Here is a 20,010-nt window from a genome sequence, read left to right on the forward strand (position 1 = left end):
GGCATGATCCCAGAGTGCCAGGATCGAGTCCCACATCGGGCTCCTGCATGGAGCTTGCTTCTTTCTGTCTCTGTCTGTCTCTTTCTGTGTCTCTCATGAATAAATAAATGAAATCTCAAAAAAAAAAAAAAAAAGACATCCATACACTGACTGTAGAGAACTGTGAGTGTGGTCTTGTTTGGAGAAAAGATCTTTGCAGATGTAATTAAGTGAAGGATCTCAAGATGGGATCATCCTGAATTATCTAAATTGGGCCTCTTTCCCATGACAAGCTGTCCTCATGAGGTACTCATGGATGAGAGGCAAGAGGGGGAGAAGGCCATGCGACCACAGAAGCAGAATGAGAGCAATGTGGCCGTGAGCCAAGGAACACCTGAAGCTCCCAGGAGCTAGAGGAGACAAGGAAGGATTCTCCTCGAGAGCCTTGGGAGGGAGCGTGGCCCTGCCAACACCTTGCTCTCCTACTTGTGGCTTCCAGAACTGTGAGCTGATACATTTCTGTGATTTTAAGCCACTCAGTTTGTGGTGATTTGTTAAGGCAGCCCCAGGAAACTAATACACAGAGTAAGCTTAATTTCAGGAAAAGCTGAAAGATATACAAAAAAGAAAGCAATCAGAATATGCAATTTGGCTCCAAAATGAGTATCTTCATGTATACGTATTACCTAAATTACACACAAAAATTAATTTTAAAAGAACAAATGACAGAAAACATTTTTCAACATATACAACAAACACTAATAAAAGCTAAACAAATATTTGTTTAATTTTGAATTAGCTGTTAAGGTAGAAGAATTATAAATCATGAGAAAGGAAGATAGCATAAAGGAAAAATAGGGAAAGATAATAAATAATTCAAAGAAAAATAAATATAAGTGGTGATAAAAATATGAGTAAAATAATTCTCATTAATGATTTAAGAAAAACAATTTTTTTAAAAAAGGAACACAGGGCAGCCCAGGTGGCTCAGCGGTTTAGTGCTGCCTTCAGCCCAGGGCCTGGTCCTGGGGACCCGGGATCGAGTCCTGCGTTGGGCTCCCTGCATGGAGCCTGCTTCTCCCTCTGCCTGTGTTTCTGCCTCTGTGTGTGTGTGTGTGTGTGTGTGTCATGAATAAATAAATAAAATCTTAAAAAAAAAATTAAAAGGAGCATAATTTTTTCCCATCACTTGGCAGAAATTTAAAAGACTGAACATATCCAATATTGTTCAGGGTAGGGGAATCAATAACTCTTATCTACTGTTAGTGGGAGTTCAGAACGGAACAACCTTATCAGAAAGCAGTTTGGCAGAACTAGCAAAATGTAAAATGTGCTTGACCCTTGTCCTATTAATTCTGTTTATAAGCCTTGATCCTATAGAAATAAGCTTTAAGTTTTGTACAAGGATATTCATGTCAGCAACATTTCTAATAGCAACAAACTGGGGGAGAAAATGAAATAGCCACAAAAAAATTAATGTTTAGGGCAGCCCTGGTGGCTCAGCGGTTTAGCGCTGCTTTCAGTCCAGGGCCTGATCCTGGAGACCCGGGATCGAGTCCCACGTCGGGCTCCCTGCATGGAGCCTGCTTCTCCCTCTGCCTGTGTCTCTGCCTCTCTCTCTGTGTCTCTCATGAATAAATAAATAAAATCCTAAAAAAAAAAAAAAAGGCTTTCCTTTAAAAAAATTAATGTTTAAATATAAAGTATTTTAGATTTGTAATATGGAACACTATGTGGTGTCAAAAATGAATGAAGGAGTCTTAAATGTACTAATATCCCAGGATATCCATGATATGTTATTGAGTGAAAGAGATAGAACAAAACAATAGAATCTAATTACATTTTTACAAAGAACTATGAGGTGTTGATGCACATGTATGTGTACTTGTGTATATGTAGAAAATAGACTGGAAAGATATTTACCAAAAACTCCCTCTGGAGAGTAGGAACAGGAGAAGAGAGTAAGGGAGGGCACTTTCACCTTTTATTTTATATTTCAATATTTTTCTAATTCCAATGATACAGGACATTTTGCCTCTGAAATAAAGGAGAAATATAATTTCATTTAAGTGTCCGAAAACAAATTTTTTTTTCTGATTTTAAAATTAACTGTTGTGGCTTAAAATGTGCTTCAAATTCTTTGTCACTTCTCCACTCAAAATGTGGAAACTAATTTCCCACCCTTTGAATGAGGGCCGGACTAAGTGACTCACTTCTAACAAAGAGATTGTGGCGGAAGCGTGGCTATGTGACTTCTGAAGCTAGATCACGTGAAGGATAGAGTGAATGCTCTCTCTGTTTGCTCTCAGGGAGGCCAGCCACTGCATGCCTTGGGGACATGGGAAAGGACCATGCGGAGAGGGATGGAGGCCTCCCGCCAACAACCAACCCTGACTTGCCAGCCAGCTCCTCCGGCCCCAGTCCAGCCTTCAGATGGCTGTAGCCCCTGCTGACATCTGACTGAACCTCATGAAAAACCCAGCACCGCGACTGCCAGCCACACTGTACCTAAATTTCTGGCCTACAGAGAAGGCAAGAAATGAAACATATTTATTGTTGCCTTGTGCCACCAAATTTTGGGGTGATCTGCTCAATAGCAGGAGATACTAATGCCTGTACCCACTTCCCTGGGGAGGGTGAAGCGTGAAAATGAAGTAAAAGAGGAAACTTTTGTTTTCTTACTTTTCACATTTTTACTTTGTACATTCCAGGCCTGTCTAGATTTTTTTTTTTTAATCTTTTATATTTAAATAAAGGCTTAGAAATAAAGTGAGGCTTAAATGTATTTTTAAAACATTCTTTTCCTGGGGCACCTGGGTGGCTCAGTGGTTGAGCATCTGCCTTCAGCTCAGCGTGTGATCCTGGGGTCCTGGGATTAAGTCTCTCGCATTGGGCTCCCTGTGGGGAGCCTGATTCTCCCTCTGCCTGGATCTTTGCCTCTCTCTGTGTGTCTCTCATGAGTAAATAAATAAAATCTTTTTAAAAAAATTTTTAAATTCTTTCCCTGATTTTTAAAAGTAACACTAATGAGAAAGGACAAAGCTGCAGGCCTGACACTACCCAACCTCAGCACTCACTAGAAAGTGGTGATAACCGAGACCAACAGAGCGCTAGAGCAGAACAGGGAGCCCAGAAATAGACACAAGTACAGTCAACAGATCTCTGACAGAGGAGCAAAGGTAATGAATACACTCTTTTCAACAAATGCTGGGACAACCGGACAACCACATGTGAAAACAAATCTAGACGCTGACCTTACGCCCTTCACAAAAAGGGACTCAAAATGGATCACAGACTTAAATGAAAAACACAAAACTATAAAACATTTGGAGATAACATAGGAGAAAACCTACATGACCTTGGGTTTAATAATGAGTGTTTTAGGTACAACACCAAAAGCACAATCCAGGAAAGAACAATATTGATGTTAGACTTCATTGTAATTAAAAACTTCTGCTCTGCAAAAAATACTGTTAAAAGAGTAGAAGGACAAGCCACAGACTGGGAGACAATACTTGCAAGACCTATATGCCATAAAGGGCTGTGTCCAAAATACACAAAGAATTCTTAAAACTCAGTGATAAGAAAACAACTAGGTTAAAAAATGGTCAAAAGACCTAAACAGACACCTCACCAAAGATGATCTACAGATGTCAAATAAGCATATGGAAACATGCTTACCATCACATGAGATCACTGAACTGCAAATTAAAATGAGCTCCTACTCTTAGAGATACGTATCAGAGCGACTAGCATCCAAACACTGACAACGGCAGACGCTGGAGAGATCGCGGACCAACAGGAACTCTCATGAGTTGCTGGTGGGAATATAACGTGGCCACTCTGGAAGGCAGTTTGGCAGCTTCTTAGAGAATTTATTCAAATGGGTTAAAAAGTTCTATCTTGGGGAGCCCGGGTGGCTCAGCGGTTTATCGCCACCTTCAGCCCAGGGCCTGATCGTGGAGACCCGGGATCGAGTCCCACATCGGGCTTCCTGCGTGGAGCCTCCTTCTCCCTCTGTCTGTGTCTCTGCCTCTCTCTCTCTCTCTCTCTCTCTGTGTGTGTGTGTCTCTCATGAATAAATAAATAAATAAATAAATAAAATCTTTTTTAAAAATGTTATGTCTTTGGGACTCCTGGGTGGCTCAGTTGGTTAAGTGTCTGCCTTTGGCTTAGGTCATGATCCTAGGGTCTTGGGCTCTCTGCTCAGTGGGTGCCTGCTTCCCCCTCTGCCTGCCATTCCCCCTGCTTGTGCTCTCTCTCTCTCTCTCTGACAAATAAAATCTTTTTTAAAAAAGTTATATCTTGGATAGCCCGGGTGGCTCAGCGGTTTAGCGCCGCCTTCAGCCCAGGTCGTGATCCTGGAGGCCCGGGATCGAGTCCCACGTCGGGGTCCCTGCAGCGAGCCTGCTTCTCCCTCTGCCTGTGTCTCTGTCTCTCTCTCTCCCTCTCTCTGTGTCTCTCATGAATAAATAAATAAAATCTTTAAAAACAAAGTTATATCTTCACAAAACCTACACACAGAAGCTTACAGAAGTTTAATTCATAATTGCCAAAAACTAGAAGCAACCAAAATGTCCTTTAATTAGGTGAATGAATTAAAAAAAAAACTGAGTTACATTACCCAATAAAATATTACTCAGTGATAAAAAGAAATGAGCTATCAAGTCACCAAAAGGCACAGAGAAAACGTCAATGCATATTGCTTAGGGGAAGAGGTGAGTCTGAAAAGGCTTATATACCGTCCGATTCTGGAACTATGATGTTCCAGAGAAGGCTAAACACGAGAAGAACAAGATCAGTGATTGTCAAGAGTTCAAGGGCTGGAGGGGAAGAGGTGTGAATAAAGGGGAGCACAGGAATTTCTGACGCGTTATTCTCTATGACACTAGAATGGTGGATACACATCATTATCATTTGCAAGAGCTCATACAACTGCCCAACACGATGGGTGGTGAATCCCCATCTAAACCATGGACTTCAGGTAATAATAAGGTATCGATACTGGTTCATCACTTGTAACGAACCTGCTGCAGAAATGTGAGACACTGATAGAGTGGGGAGAGACATGGGAACCTCAGTATCATCCGCGCAGTTTCCTAGAAACCTAAAACTGCTCTACAAAATACAGTCTATTAATCTTTTAAGCAGCACTAATCAATTGACGGGAAAGTAGAAATAAAATAATACAGCCACCCGTAGTCTCAGCAGAGAGACCCTCACTGTCGACACTTGGGCATAGTGACTTCCGGTCCTTTTTCCAGTCTTTTTTTCCAACGTCTATGTCCGTGCCATTTTTTCCAAAGAGCTGAAATCATTCTGCTAAATCCATTCTGAAGGTTTATGGTCTAGTTTTAGTTTGGATTTTTAACTGCAAAGAAAGTAGCACATATAAAACATCAGTGATACCAAAAACAGATCTGAGAGGGGCCAGTTGCCATGGAAATGATTGAAAATAAATTTCACTTCACACTACACCCTGCTAATGTACTGACCAGAAAGAAGGAGAAATATTTGGAGTAACAGACGGGCAGCCAAGATAGCTTCTAATCGAGAAGAAGGAAAACACATGAACCTAGTGAGGTTCCAAAGAGGCCAGTAGTATCGCCCCGCAATTTCATTAATTATGCTGTCTCAGCAACCACCCCCACGGAGGGAGAGAGCACCCAGGAACGGGGGACGGGAGTAGACTCCCTGCTTCCCCCGACAGTTTGACAGCCAAACAGCCAGCAGGTCTCCCTCCGGATGTGGGCTTGTCTCTGCAGTTGGTGCAAGGCCAGGAAACACATCACTCCTCCCCTCCAGTGGAGATGCTCCAAATGTTTAGCAAGCTGCAAGGCCCAGGCGCCAAGTGGTGGTTTGGACGCTGTATGGACGGGCCCTTAGCACTGGAGTGGGTCCTGGGGGCACCCCCTCCTACACCGTGGGTCAACCCTTTAGATGCTGCGTCCCACGCAGTCTGGGGGTTCTGGGGGATGGTCTCAGGACGCCGGAGTTTAGGGGGTGCTCAGGGAGCTCGGAGGAGTGACTTCTCCAACAGAAGACTTTTAACACTATCATAAATAAATAAAAATTTTAAAAAATTTTTTTAAAAAAGAGGGGATCCCTGGGTGGCGCAGCAGTTTAGCGCCTGCCTTTGGCCCAGGGCGCGATCCTGGAGTCCCGGGATCGAATCCCACGTCGGGCTCCCGGTGCATGGAGCCTGCTTCTCCCTCTGCCTATGTCTCTGCCTCTCTCTCTGTCTGTGACTATCATAAATAAATAAAAATTAAAAAAAAATTTTTAGAAGACTTTTAACATATGCGAGTCTAAAGAGGCCGGAGTAGCGCGAACCAACTGAACCCTGAACTTTCTGCAACTGGTGTTTCTATGAAAGACACGAGTGTTTAGAACCCATGTCGGGGCAGCCCTGGTGGGAGAGAGCAGAGCCACTGGCCCAGTCGGACGGCCGGGCACCGCTCCCCGCCCCGGAAACAGCCCCGCCGCACAGCTGGCCAGGTGCAGTCCTCCCCGGCCCTGCCCTCCGTGGTCACCATGAAGGACACAACCACCCCCCTCCCCGGTTTCCTCTGTAAAATGGGTATAAGCGTCCTTCTCTCACGGGGTTATGATAAGGACCACATTAGGGAAGTCGCCTGCCGGGCTCAGCAGAAGGCCTGGCACAGAGCAAGCGCTCCCACCGCCGGGGGGGGGGGGGGGGGGTGCTCGTGCTGCGGTTCTTTTTCTTTGCTAACACAGAGGATGTCCTCATTTCCCTTTCCCCGTCCGGATTCCAGTGTGGACGCCGGGCCACCGATGCCCTAAGACGCCGAGGTCCCCGAAGTGTGAAGTATCAGCCAGTGATCTCTTCCCTGGGGCGCCCTGGGAACAGCCACGAACTCCGTACTCCGGAGGGGAGCAAAGCTCCCAGCTACGGACGCTCTGGGGAACGGCATCCCATCCGACAGCACAAGATTTAGGATGAGGGTCGCCAAGCATCCTCCAGGCCCAGGAGGACCCAGAGTTACGCACTGGTCCTCTCGTTACCCACCGAAGGCGCCTTTTCCAAATGGTGCATAGCGCACCTGCTGTTTATGCTCCTCCTTTAAGCTCAGCTAATGGATCCATGTTTCCCTTTGAACAAAATTTACTACAAAGAAAACTAGAGCTAATCAACCTAAATCCGTCCCCATCTCCCACAGATGACAATGGTTAACATGTTATATTTGCAGCCTATTTTAAAAAAAGAAATAAAATCTGACACGCAAAATTAGCATCTATTTCCTTCCGTACTTTCACACCTATGTCCTACCACTCTCCCAGTCACCGTTACAAATTTAATCTATATCCAGTCTGGTTCTACTTTATCCTTTGTTTGAGCTAAATGTTCCTGGTAGCTGTTTTTTTTTTTTTTTTTTTTAACAGAAAGAAAATAAGGGCCCCTGGGTGGCTCAGTCGATTAAGCATCTGCCTTTGGCTCTGGTCATGATCCCAGGTTCCAGGGACTGAGCCCCGCTCCGTGGGAGCCGCGCTCCCCTACTGTTTGCTCAGTGGGGAGTCTGCTCCTCCCTCTCCCCCTGCTTCTCCCCTCTGCTCATGCTCTGTCTCACTCTGTCAAACAAATAAACCTAAAAAAAGAAAAGAGGAAACACGGAAAATGTGCTAAGTGAAAACGCCTCTGTGAGGAGGGGCTTTCAGGCCTCTGCAGCCAGGACACGCCCACTCACCTGCTCCAGGAATAGTGCACTCCGTGTAGGTGACGCTTATTGACGGGTGGCCTTGCAAACTCACACCTTGTAACAGCTGGAAAGCTGTGCAGACCCCTAGAAGGCCATCTACTGAACTCCAAAAGGCTCACCTGGGTCCAGGTGCGTGAAAGAGCCCACCACGAAGTCCAGCGTGGACACAGCCAGCAGGAAGAGCAGCAGCAGCTGGAGGCGGATTATCCATTTGACACCTGCTAGGTTAATCCCCAGCAAGGCCAGAAGCACCACAACTGAAATTCCTCGCACGGCCCAGATACTCCTGAGGCTCAGCAAGTCAGAGATGGACTCAGCAAAGCCGGTGATGTACATGGCCCCTGCAACACACTAACACACCATTCGAGATGAAGGAGTTGGCAAGAGCGTCAGGGACCCACTGGCCACGGCCGCCCGCCGTGGGGGGCCCCCCTCAGCCCTGTCAGGGCTCAGCACTGGGAGCCACCGGGGGAGGTCAGGGAGCCCTTCCTGCCCGCGACCCCTGCCTCAGGCCCCATTTCTTCTCATCTACTTCACCACCACCATCCTGAGGGGGGCACGAACGCCAGTTAGTGGTAACTAAGATGAGAAGATCACGGGAAGAAGGAAATGGGACCCTGGGCCGCACAGCACTCTGAACCTCTCGGTCCGAGTTATTCAAGAGCTAAACACAGACGGGCGCCTGGGCGGCTCAGTTGGTTAAACGTCTGCCTTCAGCTCAGGTCATGATCTCAGGGTCCTGGGATCGAGCCCCACGTAGGACTCCCTGCTCAATGGGGAGTCTACTTCTCTCCCTCCCTCTGCTCCTCCCCTCGTTCATCTCTCTCTCTCTCTCAAATGAATAAACAAAATCTTTTTTTTTTAAAAAAAAGAGCTAAACATAGAACAGAAGCACATAGCAGGTCCTGTCTCGGGGCCTTAGAAAAGCACTGAGGCAAATCCCCAGTTTTTGTCCATTTCTTTGTAGGTCACTATTATTTTTTTAAAAAATTACCTAAAATTTAGAATAAGAAAAAAAAGTGGGGGCAGCCCCGGTGGCGCAGCGGTTTAGCGCCGCCTGCAGCCCGGGGTGTGATCCTGGAGACCCGGGATCGAGTCCCACATCAGGCTTCCTGCATGGAGCCTGCTTCTCCATCTGCCTGTGTCTCTGCCTCTCTCTTTGCTCTCTCTGAATGAATAAATAAATAAATCTTTAAAAAAAAAAAAGTGGGCAGCACATCCTTTCAATGTCATCTTGAATAAAGGCTACCCAAGGACTATCTAGGTGAGTGTACTCAGTTCTACTCATTGTTTATTGATTAAACGTGTTAAGTGTCCCAGACTTTGTGAAGTTACTGTCAATTTATAGATTTCTTTCCAGCAGAGATGCATAATAACTTCTGTCCAGTGGAACAAATAACCCAAAAGACTCAGGTTTGCTGTCCTGTAGGACATTAACCAGTTTCGTTCGGCAATCCTATCCTGACATTTATTTATGAAACTGCTTAACCAGGAACTAGGTAATCAATACCTAGTTCCTCAACTGCTCTTTAACATCTTACTGGCTCCTCCGTTAATTAATAAGTTAAATAAAATCTTTGGCACATGTATGTTATATTTGCCTGAAAGTCATGATTTTTCCTTTTTAAAAATATGTAAAACTCAATTTCAAATAAATATTTGAAAATAACAGCAACCTCACTCTCCGTAATTCCTCAGCCACCTTCTTTCCATCAGCTTCCATCCTCCCCCTCCCCCTACCCAGGCCAGCGGGTCACGGTCATCACTGCACTCTGCTGCCCATTGTTCTCTCAGGGAACAAATTCTGCTCTGGCCTCAGTCATATTCCTCCTTCTTCGTGAAGCCTTTCCTCATCCTCCTTTTCTGAATAAATATTATGCTACTACCAATACCATGCAATTAATCATCTGGTTCCATAATCTATTCTTATTTCATGCATGTAAGTCTTTCCTCTGCCCCAAGCCACCAAGAATGCAAACATCCTAAAAACAAAAATTTCTATGCTGATTGCATTCTTCAAAGGCCCTGCATCTGCTAACTATATTGCAAGCATTCAATAAATACTTTCTGATATGTTGGCTGTATGAAAAGTGTTCTGTGGGGGGCACCTGGGTGGCTCAGTGATTGAGCGTCTGCCTTCGGCTCAGGTCATGATCCCAGGATCCTGGAATTGAGTCTCACATTGGGCTCCCCACGGGGAGCCTGCTTCTCCCTCTGCCTGTGTCTCTGCCTTTCTGTCTGTCTCTCATGAATAAATAAATAAAATCTTAAAAAAAAGAAAAAAGAAAAAAGAAAAGAAAAAATGTTCATCGGAGCAGACACCATTAATTTCCAGCTCCTTTAGGTAAAGACCAGAAGGGCAATGTAATTTCTGTATCAGAGACAAGCTCACAAGGGAGGCCCCATTCTTCAATGAGATTAGCTCATTTTGCTACTAGACATACCATTATTGTCAGTGTTCCCCAAACTTGCAGTAGGCATTTCTGACTATATTTGGGTGAGGGGGGGGAAGCCCAATAAATGTAGGAGGAAGACAGTCATCCCTGAGAGATGAGAGAGAGACATTTGCGATTTCCTGCGTTCATCTCACGACTCAAACTTACTCTTGACAAAATACCAAGAGAGTGTGCTGGTGATAATGATGCTGCTATTCCATCAATATGCGGCCAGGTCAACTGGACTCCTCATGGTCAGATATATCGGAGTTGAAAAAAACAAATGACAACAATACAGTGATGATCATCACCTTCCCAGGTGTCTGATGTCTCAAACACACAGAGGGTGACCCCAGAACTTGAATACAACCATTTGCATCAGGAGCTTCCCAACCGAGTGTTTGCTTTTCTAGCTGGCAAACAAAGAATTTGTTCACATGAAGTGGGCCAAGCACTAAAGGCTGCCTTTTGTTTCCAGTACAGCCCCTCTCTCAGACTTATGCCTAAAATCAAAGATGCCAGGAACAAAACAAAAAGGAACACCCTCCGGAGGCTGTGTGCAAGGGCAAGGTGGTTAGGATTGTGGACTGTGAAAGCAGACAAGGGCCCAGTCCTGTGGCCCCCAGTCCCAGCTGTGGGACTTGGGAAAGTTAGTTTTAAGCTTCTGTGCTTCATTTCCTCAACTGTGAAACACACATAATGTAGTACTTGCTTCGGAGGTTATTGTGAGGATTAAATGAGATAATTCATGTAAGGTCCTAGAAGAGTAATAGCCGGCTCATAGCTGAAGTTACAGAGATACTGGCTATTGGCATTATCATTCTTTTTTTTTAATTTTTATTTATTTATGATAGTCACACATTGAGAAAGAGAGAGAGAGGCGGAGACATAGGCAGAGGGAGAAGCAGGCTCCATGCACCGAGAGCCCAACGTGGGATTCGATCCCGGGTCTCCAGGATCGCGCCCTGGGCCAAAGGCAGGCGCCAAACCGCTGCGCCACCCAGGGATCCCGGCATTATCATTCTTACTCTACCGTTCCGAGCTACTGAAGAAGAGGAGACAGTAGTTAGCCACGAATTTCATGAAATATTTTGCTGCCGATCAGGGAACCTAGGCGGTACAGTCAGATGAGCAACCAACTCTTGGTTGCAGCTCAGGTCCTGATCTCAGGAATGTGGGATCAAGTCCCACATCTTGGCTCTGCGCTCACTAGGGAGTCTGGCTGAGATTCTCCCTCTCTCTCTGCGCCTCCTACATTCTCTTTCTTTCTAAAATAAATAAATAAATCTTAAAAATAATACCTCGTTAATGCTAACTACATGATGGTAAATGCCACCGGAAACTTGCAAAGTAAGTTGTAGGTAAGGATTCTTAAACCAAAGAAACCTGCTTTGAGGGAAAACAGTAATAGCCTCAAATTAAATTGTCTTCTCAAAGTCTAAGAGCTTGGAGATAAGAGGTGAGGGTATTGATGGAATGTGGGTAAGTAAGAACGTTATAGAGATTTCATATTTGGTAGGTGGATGAACATAGGAAGTAATCCTGCTTGGTTGGAAGCTATAGGAAAAGTATAATTATGGCTTTTCTAAGGGTGGACTGTAACTATTCTCAGAACAAAAAGCACAGTAGAACTTCTAAATCAACAAGAAGAGACAGAAATAAATTTGAGCCACGCTGGCAAAATAAGACGCTTTTTAAATTTCAAATTATCTAGAAAATAATGAAAAAGAGAATAATGTATTCTAAAACTTGTATTCTTTTTTTTTTTAAGATTTTATTTATTTATTCATGAGAGACACAGAACAAGAGAGAGAGAAAGAGAGAGAAAGAGGCAGAGACACAGGCAGAGGGAGAAGCAGGTTCCATGCAGGGAGCCTGACGCGGGACTCGATCCCGGGACCCTGGGGTCATGCCCTGGGCCAAAGGCAGGTGCCCAACTGCTGAGCCACCCGGGCATCCGTCATTTTCTAACTTTAAAAGAATTTTATAAAGGAAAACTAAAACCAAACACGGAGAGTGCAGTTCGGTCTGTGCAAAGCTCCCCTGGGCGCCGGGACAAAGGCCGGGTCACCGGCCACACGCGGGCACCAGGACGCGACCTGCTTAACCTATGAACACCCGCCCTTGCTGTCGTTTTTAAGCATCTGTATCACCTCCCGTAGTCAGTACAGCCATCCTTCCCCCTCTTCGTTCTTCGCAGAGAAGCTTCCATCCCTCCAGCAGGGAGCAGGGCCGTCCCCCGCCTTCTGATGGAGAGAGGGGACCTTTCGGGGCGCCTCCACCCCGAGGTGTTTCTGATACAGCCACCGCACCTCCACAGTCACGGGCAGCTTGCCTGGCAGCTCAGGGTGCCCAGCGCCCTCCGCGCCCTCCCCCGGCTTGACATCTTGTTTAAGTTTCCTGCTGCCTGACTCCCCCGTGAGCTCCTACAACCAGACCCCACCTGCACGGCGCCCCCCAAAGCCCCCGGCCTCCTAGCACAGCGGGGAAGCCAGCGCCCAAAGCTTGCAGACACATCGGCGCAAGCTCAAGGGGTCTCCTCGGTGTCCGGGGGAAGCCATCCCAAAGAAGCCCCCAGCCCAAGTGAATGGGGCCAAGCCAGGAGCAGCTGCGGGTCGCTGTTTGCCCAGCTGGCCCGGGGGGTCTGGCCGATGGGGCAGGCCAGCTACCAACACCTCAACGACACAGAGAGGGAAGGATTTGGGAAGATCCCGGGCAATGGAAAGACTTTGTGACTTTAAAAATTTCTTCTAAATTTTTTTAAAAGGTTTTATTTTTAAGTGATCGTCACACCCAGCGTGGGGCTCTAACCCACAACCCTGAGCTCAAGAGCCACATGCTCTACCGACTGAGCCAGCCAGGTGCCCCTATATTTTCTAAATCTCTATGCCTAAAACAGGGGTCAGCAAACTCCAACCTGCTGAACAAATTCTGCCCACTGCCTGTTTTGGAAATAAAGTTTCACTGGAACACAGCTACGCCCAGTTTTTCACATTGTCTATCGCTGTTTTTGAACTACACAAGCAGAACTGAACAGTTGTGACAGAAATGTGTGACTCGTAAAAACTATTTACTATCTGGTCCTTTATGGTAGAAGTTTGCTGACCCCTGCTCCAGGGCCAACATGCAATCTGCTCTGGCAATCATTAAAAATAAATGAAAGGAAAAATAATAAGGAAGAAAAGGAAAGAAGGAAAGGAAAGGAAAAGGAAAAGGAAAAGGAAAAGGAAAAGGAAAAGGAAAAGGAAAAGGGAAAGGGAAAGGGAAAGGGAAGGAAAGAGAAGGAAAGGAAAGGGAAAAGGAAAGGGAAAAGGAAAGGGAAAAGGAAAGGGAAAAGGAAAGGGAAAAGGAAAGGGAAAAGGAAAGGGAAAAGGAAAGGGAAAAGGAAAGGGAAAAGGAAAGGGAAAAGGAAAGGAAAAAGGAAAGGAAAAAGGAAAGGAAAAAGGAAAGGAAAAAGGAAAGGAAAAAGGAAAGGAAAAAGGAAAGGGAAAAGGAAAGGGAAAAGGAAAGGGAAAAGGAAAGGGAAAAGGAAAGGAAAAAGGAAAGGGAAAAGGAAAGGGAAAAGGAAAGGGAAAAGGAAAGGGAAAAGGAAAGGGAAAAGGAAAGGGAAAAGGAAAGGGAAAAGGAAAGGAAAGGAAAGGAAAGGAAAGGAAAGGAAAGGAAAGGAAAGGAAAGGAAAGGAAAGGAAAAGAATGTATTCACGCCCTGGAATGACAAGGTTAGAGGTTAGTGAGTACCACAAATAGGGACTCTCAGAGACTCCAACCACACCCAAGAAGAAGGATCTCAAATCAATGGCCTAATCTTTCACCTTAAGAAACTAGAAAAGGAGGACACCTGGGTGGCTGAGCAGTTTAGCATCTGCCTTCAGCCCAGGGTGTGATCCTGGAGACCTGGGATCGAGTCCCACATCGGGCTCCAGGCATGGAGCCTGCTTCTCCCTCTGCCTGTGTCTCTGCCTCTCTCTCTCTCTCTGTGTCCCTCATGAATGAATAAATAAAATCTTAAAAAAAGAAAGAAAGAAACTAGAAAAGGAAGAGCAAACTAAACCGAAAGGAAGCAGGAGGAAGGAAATAGTAACAACAGGAGCAGAAATAAATTGAAGACCAGGAAAACAATAGAAAAATCAACAAAACCAAAAATTGCTTCTTTGCAGTCAAGCTTTTAATCAGCCTGACTGGGAAAAAAAAAAAAAAAAGAGCAAAGTCTCAAATGATAAAAATTAGGAATGAAAGGAAAGACACGACTACCCATCTTACAAAAAGTAAAAGGATTGGATTATAAGGAATCTATGAACAGTCATATGCCAATAAATTATATAACTGAGACGAAATGGACAAATTCCTAGAAAGACACAAACTACCAAAACTGACTTAAGGGTAGCCCGGGGGCTCAGTGGTTAAGCGTCTGCCTTCAGCCCAGGGTGTGATCCTGGAGCCCCAGGATCGAGTCCCACGTCGGGCTCCCTGCATGGAGCCTGCTTCTCCCTCTGCCTGTGTCTCTGCCTCTGTGTGTGTGTGTGTCGTGAATAAATAAATAAAATCTTTTTAATAAATAAATAAATAAATAAATAAATAAATAAATAAATAAATAAACTGTTTTCTCAACCACCCACCACCTTTTGCACTATCACAAAGGCCTTTTTCAAGCCAAGAAGTGCTTGAAAAGAGCAGCTTTTGAATGCCTGTGTCCTCGGTGTTAGGTCACCATCCCCGTGTGACCTAACACCAAGCTCCATAAGCCTCAGCATGTCCCCCCTGAGAGCCCGCGTCCACTGCGTCCACTGCGCCGCCCCCCGTTAGTCTCCCCCTTCCCATGCAGGGGCCCACACGGCTCCCAGCCTCCCCCCACAAGGCCGCAAGCTATGAAGGAGCCCAGAGCTCCAGCTCACTTGAGAGGTGCCTGCTTCCAGGGAAGCCCAGGAAGGTAAAATGTCCCTCCTTCAGCACAAAAGTGCCTCAGGGACGGGCCCACCAGCTGCCAGCCAGGCCCTGGCCACGGTCCCGCAGTCCCCTCCCTGGAACGGGCAGCAAGGATCATTCCAGGCCAGGCCCTGCCTTCCAGGGCAGATCAAGACTCCACAGGCACCAACAGTGTTAGGGAAGGAGGACCGGACGGAGGGCCAGGGCCCCAGGCAGAGGGCCAGGCTCTGCTCTGAGTCCTTCTCCGAGCCCCCGTCTGCCCATCTATAAAATGGGAGCAACTGGCCCACCTCGCCTCACCCCAGAACAAACGGGAACGTGCCTGAGAAGACGGCGGCTAGCGGGCAGGCAGGAGGACAGATCCTGCGTGCCGATGGCCTGTGGACACAGCTCCCCTGCCCCGGCCGCCCAGGCTCACCTGTCCAAACACATACAGCAGCCCAATCGTGCCTCCGGTCTGCCCGCCGAGGACCGAGGAGATCATCGAGTAGACACCCCCGCTGCCAACACCACAGTGCTCCCCAACACCGATGCCGGACAGCACAGTGACGAGGGCCACCAGGACGACGAAGGACACCAAAAACATGCCCATGAGCACTCCCGTGTTTCCCTGCAACAGAACAGCAAGGAGCAAGGCGGGGGGTTAGGACAGGGGGGCCCTCCCAGGAGCACTGACCACCTCCCCCCATACCTCAGGGATGCAACAGGGTTGGGGGAGGAAGAGCTGGGCAGAGGTGGGGCATGTGGACAAAGCCAGCCCACAGGAGTAGGGCCTGGAAGAAATTCCCCAGGAAGGGCAACGGCCTTGCTTCCAACTCTTCAGTGACTTCCCATCACCAACGGGCACTCAGGGGGCCCCGCCTCACCCGCCCCTCTCTACCCCCCAGTCCCTCTCATCCCTGTGCCCTGGCAGGAAGTGCTCCCCCCGCCCCGCCCCCTGCCCAGCCCACCTTCCCCCCCTCCCCCTCACTCCACTCCATCTCCTTGACAGCCACACTCAAGGCTCAGTGCTTAGGGGCTTCCTCTTCCAGGACACCAGGCCCAAGCCCAACTCAAGGGCAGGAGATAACGCGGTACTTATCATACTAGGTCCGCTTCCAAGCCCATCTTTACCTCTGGGCTGTGAGCACCGAGAGAGCGGGATACTGTTTTATTCGGTTATGCTTTATTCAGATAGTTTCTTATTTTGTGGATTTTACATTTTTAATGACATTATATAATCACGGTTTTCTTCCTTTGTTCAGGCTTTCAAATTGTCTGCATGTGATAATATGATATCCTGCATCAATCTTTGAGTTTTCATACCCAAACTGCCACTGTAACATCTTCCAAGCTATAGGTGAGCTGCCAGAGTATTCGTTAGAGCTCCTATGCTCTATGCGAAAATCATCTGGGCATGACCTCTCCTTACACGAGTTTTATGCCACCTCCTAGAAGCTCGGTCTTATTTTTGCCGTTTCACATTTTGCCTTTTTTTCCATGATCAAATACGATTTTTCAGGTAAAACTCATCTCAGAGCTGAAAAACAGAGATCATTTCCAGGGCAAAAGGATGGATTCATACAGTAGGCCGCCTCAAAGGCGACCCCCGGGGACCCCCAGCCCCTGGCACGCATGCTCTGTGTGATCTCCTGCCCTTGAGTTGGGGGCTTGGACCTGGTGACTCACTTTTAATGAGCAGAGCACTGCAGAAGTGAAGGGATATCACTTCTGAGATGAGGATATAAAAAGATTGTGGGGCAGCTCGGGTGGCCCAGCAGTTTACCGCCACCTGCAGCCCAGGGTGTGACCCCGGGTCCCGGAATCGAGTCCCGCGTCGGGCTCCCTGCATGGAGCCTGCTTCTCCCTCTGCCTGGGTCTCTGCCTCTCTCTCTCTCTCTCTCTCTCTCTCTGTGTGTCTCTCATGAATAAATAAATAAAATCTAATTAATTAATTAATTAATTTTTTTAAAAAGATTGTGGCTCTCATCTTGGGTGCTCTCTCGCTCTCTCAGATTGCTCATCCTGGGGAAGTCACCTACACGTAAAGAGGCAGCCTTAGGAAGAGGCCCACAGGACAAGGCCTGCCAACAACAGCGCAAGCGCTCTTGGAAGCAGACCCTCCGCTGGTAGAGCCTTCGGCTGGGATTGCAGCCCTGACAGGCTGACTGCAGCCCCAGGAGAGACTCTAAGCCAGAGATACCCAGCTGGGCTGCACCCTGGATCCCTGGACCACAGAAACTATGAGATTACACACGTTTTTGCTTTATGCTGCTAGGCATTGGAATCATTTGTACAGCAGCAATAGAAAATGGAAGCAACTTATTATATTCTCACTTTGGGGGTAGAATTGATGTGTCTGGATAGCCGTTTCTCAAAAAAAGAAAAGAAAAGAAAAGACAGAAAAAAAAAATAGCCCAGGGAGAGGGTTAAGAAGAGGCCCTTAAAGACTTAAGAATCAAAACAGAAAAAAAAAAAAAAAAAGAATCAAAACAGAGAGCACTTAGGGGCGCCTGGCTGGCTCAGTCGGTAGAGCATGCACCTCTTGATCTCGAGGTTGTGAGTTTGAGCCCTATGTTGGGCATGGAGCCTAACTTAAAAAAAAAAAAAAAAAATAGAGAGAGCTCACGTTTTCCTCCTTCTACCATTCTATGACTATCCCCCAGGGGCCCGGCTGTCACTGGCCAGCCCTTCCTCTGCCACAGCAAGGAGACTGACAGGCTTCCCTTGGACACAGACTGCAGAGGTGCTGGGCAGTGAGGTGGCCCTTTAGGAAAGGGGCAAAGACACGGGTGGATCCCAGATGCCTGAATCTGCCAGCGGGATCAGGAGTCAGAGCTGGAGGCCTTGTGTTTTTGTAAGCGGGAGCTCCTGTAAGTGTGGGAGGGATTCTTAGCATCCACACTAGGGAGGTGGCTGACCCTCCTCTAAGCTTTCCACGTATTAATTAAAAATAAAAAAATTCCAGACCCACCCAGGCCATGACTAAGGCTGAACCCTGAGCTAAGGACCCAGGTTTGGAGTAGAGCAAGCACTCAGGAGGGTCTGGCCTCACCCAGGCCTCCTCGGGGGCCTAAGAACCCCATACACCCCACTACAGCTCAGGGTTCCTGCCCTAGAATTTGCCATGATTAACCATGATGGTTAATTTTCTATGTCAGCTTGGGTAGGCTATGGTGACCATTTGTTTAGTCAAACAGTAGCCTAGATGTTGCTATACATGTGTGGTGTTGGGGGGTTTTTTTAGCTGTGATTAACATTCACAGTCAGTATTCTCCCTAACGCAGGTGGGCCTCAGCCAAACTGTTGAAGGTCTTAACAGCAAAGACTGAGGCTTCCCAGCGGAGAAAGAATCCTGTGGCCAGACTGCGCCAGAGAAATTCTGTGTTCCCAGCTTTTGGCCTCAAGCCTGCAGCCTCAATTCTTACCTGAGTCTCACTTGGACTCACCAGACCCCACAGTCATACATATAGGATGTCCTGTGCATCTCTTATAGGTATCTACCTCCTATTGGTACTAGCTCTGTGTCCCTGAAGAACCTTGGCTAGCACATCCCACACCTCGAATGGCCCCCTCTCTCTTGCACCTGTGCAACCGAGCTCCCCTCTGAAAGGCTGGCTGAACCATGCCTCCCCAGGAAGCTTTCCTGGACACTTTAGCAACCCTACATTCACAGCCTGTTCCATTCCTGAGGGATTTAACGCTGCTTTGAGACCTCACCTGGATTCCTGATGTGAAATCAGCAGGGCAGTTAGCTCGCCAGGGGGAGGAACTAGGCCTTCTATTCCATCATCCCAGTGGCACATAGTCGTGCCTGGAACACAGTAGGGGCTCCTCCTGACTGGCTACCCTTTTGTTTCAAGCAGGCTGCTTAGTTTACTGAAGTCCCAGGGAGAAGGCCCCGCGTGAGGAGCTGAGACCCCTGCCTCAGGACATACATCTGCCTGGAAGGTCCCAAGATGCCTTCACAGAAAAAACAAAGAAGAGGCCTTTATTCCCTGTAGGGAAGAAGCAAACGGCACCCCCACAAGCTCATGCACCTCTGACCCAGCCTGGCCATGTGCAGCCTTCCACAGAGGGTCTATGGGCAGTGGGAGAAGGCAACTGTGAGGGTGAAGGAGCTGATCCCACCTGGGGGCACCACTGCCACCAGCCTGCTCTTCGTGATCCACCTCCAGTCCCAGCCACGATGTGCCCTGACTTCTGTGCTCATATTTCTCGTATTTCTGAGTTGTCATGACTTAAATCCATGGTGAGGCTTCCACTGGAGCCTCTGTCCGGGGCCCAGGTTCTCGGGATTCTCGTTTAAATAGCAGTGCCAACTATTCGGTGTCCTTGCTTCTCATCTCCTGTTCCTGGAGCATCCGTGCTTCAGAAACCTGTCGCCTGCGCTGTGGGATGCCCAAGAGTGCAGAGCTCTCCGTGTCACAGGCTCACGAGAAACTCCAGGGCCACCAGCTCGTCACTCACCACCAGCCAGCCAGTCCTCAGGAAGAGGACAACCCCAAAAATGTTGATCATGCAGGACGTGAACACGCCATCCCAGGTCCCAAACAGCACTGGCTCCCACACGAACAGTCGGGTCCTCCACCAGGGCTGGGGCTGGGCCAGCGCCCCCTGAAAACAGAGCACCCCGAACTCAGCCAGCTGCCGCACCACAGAGGGCCAGAGAGGGGAGGTGAAGGGAGGCAGGGCAGGAGGGGGCGAGGGGGACTCAGCTTGAAACTCCATCCACCTTCCTGTGCAGGGCACGCACGTGTGTGCACGCTCGCTCGGAGGCCTGGGATTGTTTCTGCCCAAGGCTCACTGTGCTCTTCCGACAGGGACTCCTATCAAAGGGCAAGGACTAACTGGCCAGTGCGCCCCTTCCTTCTGGCCGCTCAGGAGCTGCTCCCCCCAGCCTCCTCGCAGGGAGGTGTGGCCACGGGCCTGAGCTCTGGCCCCCAGAAGGTGGGGAGAAGGCCCGTGTGTCACGTC

The 20,010-nt window shown here is 47.8% G+C and overlaps 1 protein-coding gene across 1 annotated transcript in view; it reads right to left on the reverse strand.

The window, feature by feature from the left end:
• SLC12A8 (solute carrier family 12 member 8) overlaps positions 1-20,010 on the reverse strand; it is a 132,883-nt gene that overhangs the window by 89,579 nt on the left and 23,294 nt on the right. Inside the window, exons 3-5 of the mRNA XM_072728408.1 lie at positions 19,504-19,650; positions 15,473-15,664; positions 7,817-8,048 (exon numbers count right to left, since the gene is read on the reverse strand). Of these exons, the coding sequence (XP_072584509.1) occupies positions 7,817-8,048; positions 15,473-15,664; positions 19,504-19,650 (571 nt within the window). The remainder of the gene's footprint in view (positions 1-7,816; positions 8,049-15,472; positions 15,665-19,503; positions 19,651-20,010) is intronic.

Source organism: Vulpes vulpes, chromosome 1 (genome assembly GCF_048418805.1).
Source record: "Vulpes vulpes isolate BD-2025 chromosome 1, VulVul3, whole genome shotgun sequence".
Lineage (NCBI taxonomy): Eukaryota > Metazoa > Chordata > Mammalia > Carnivora > Canidae > Vulpes > Vulpes vulpes.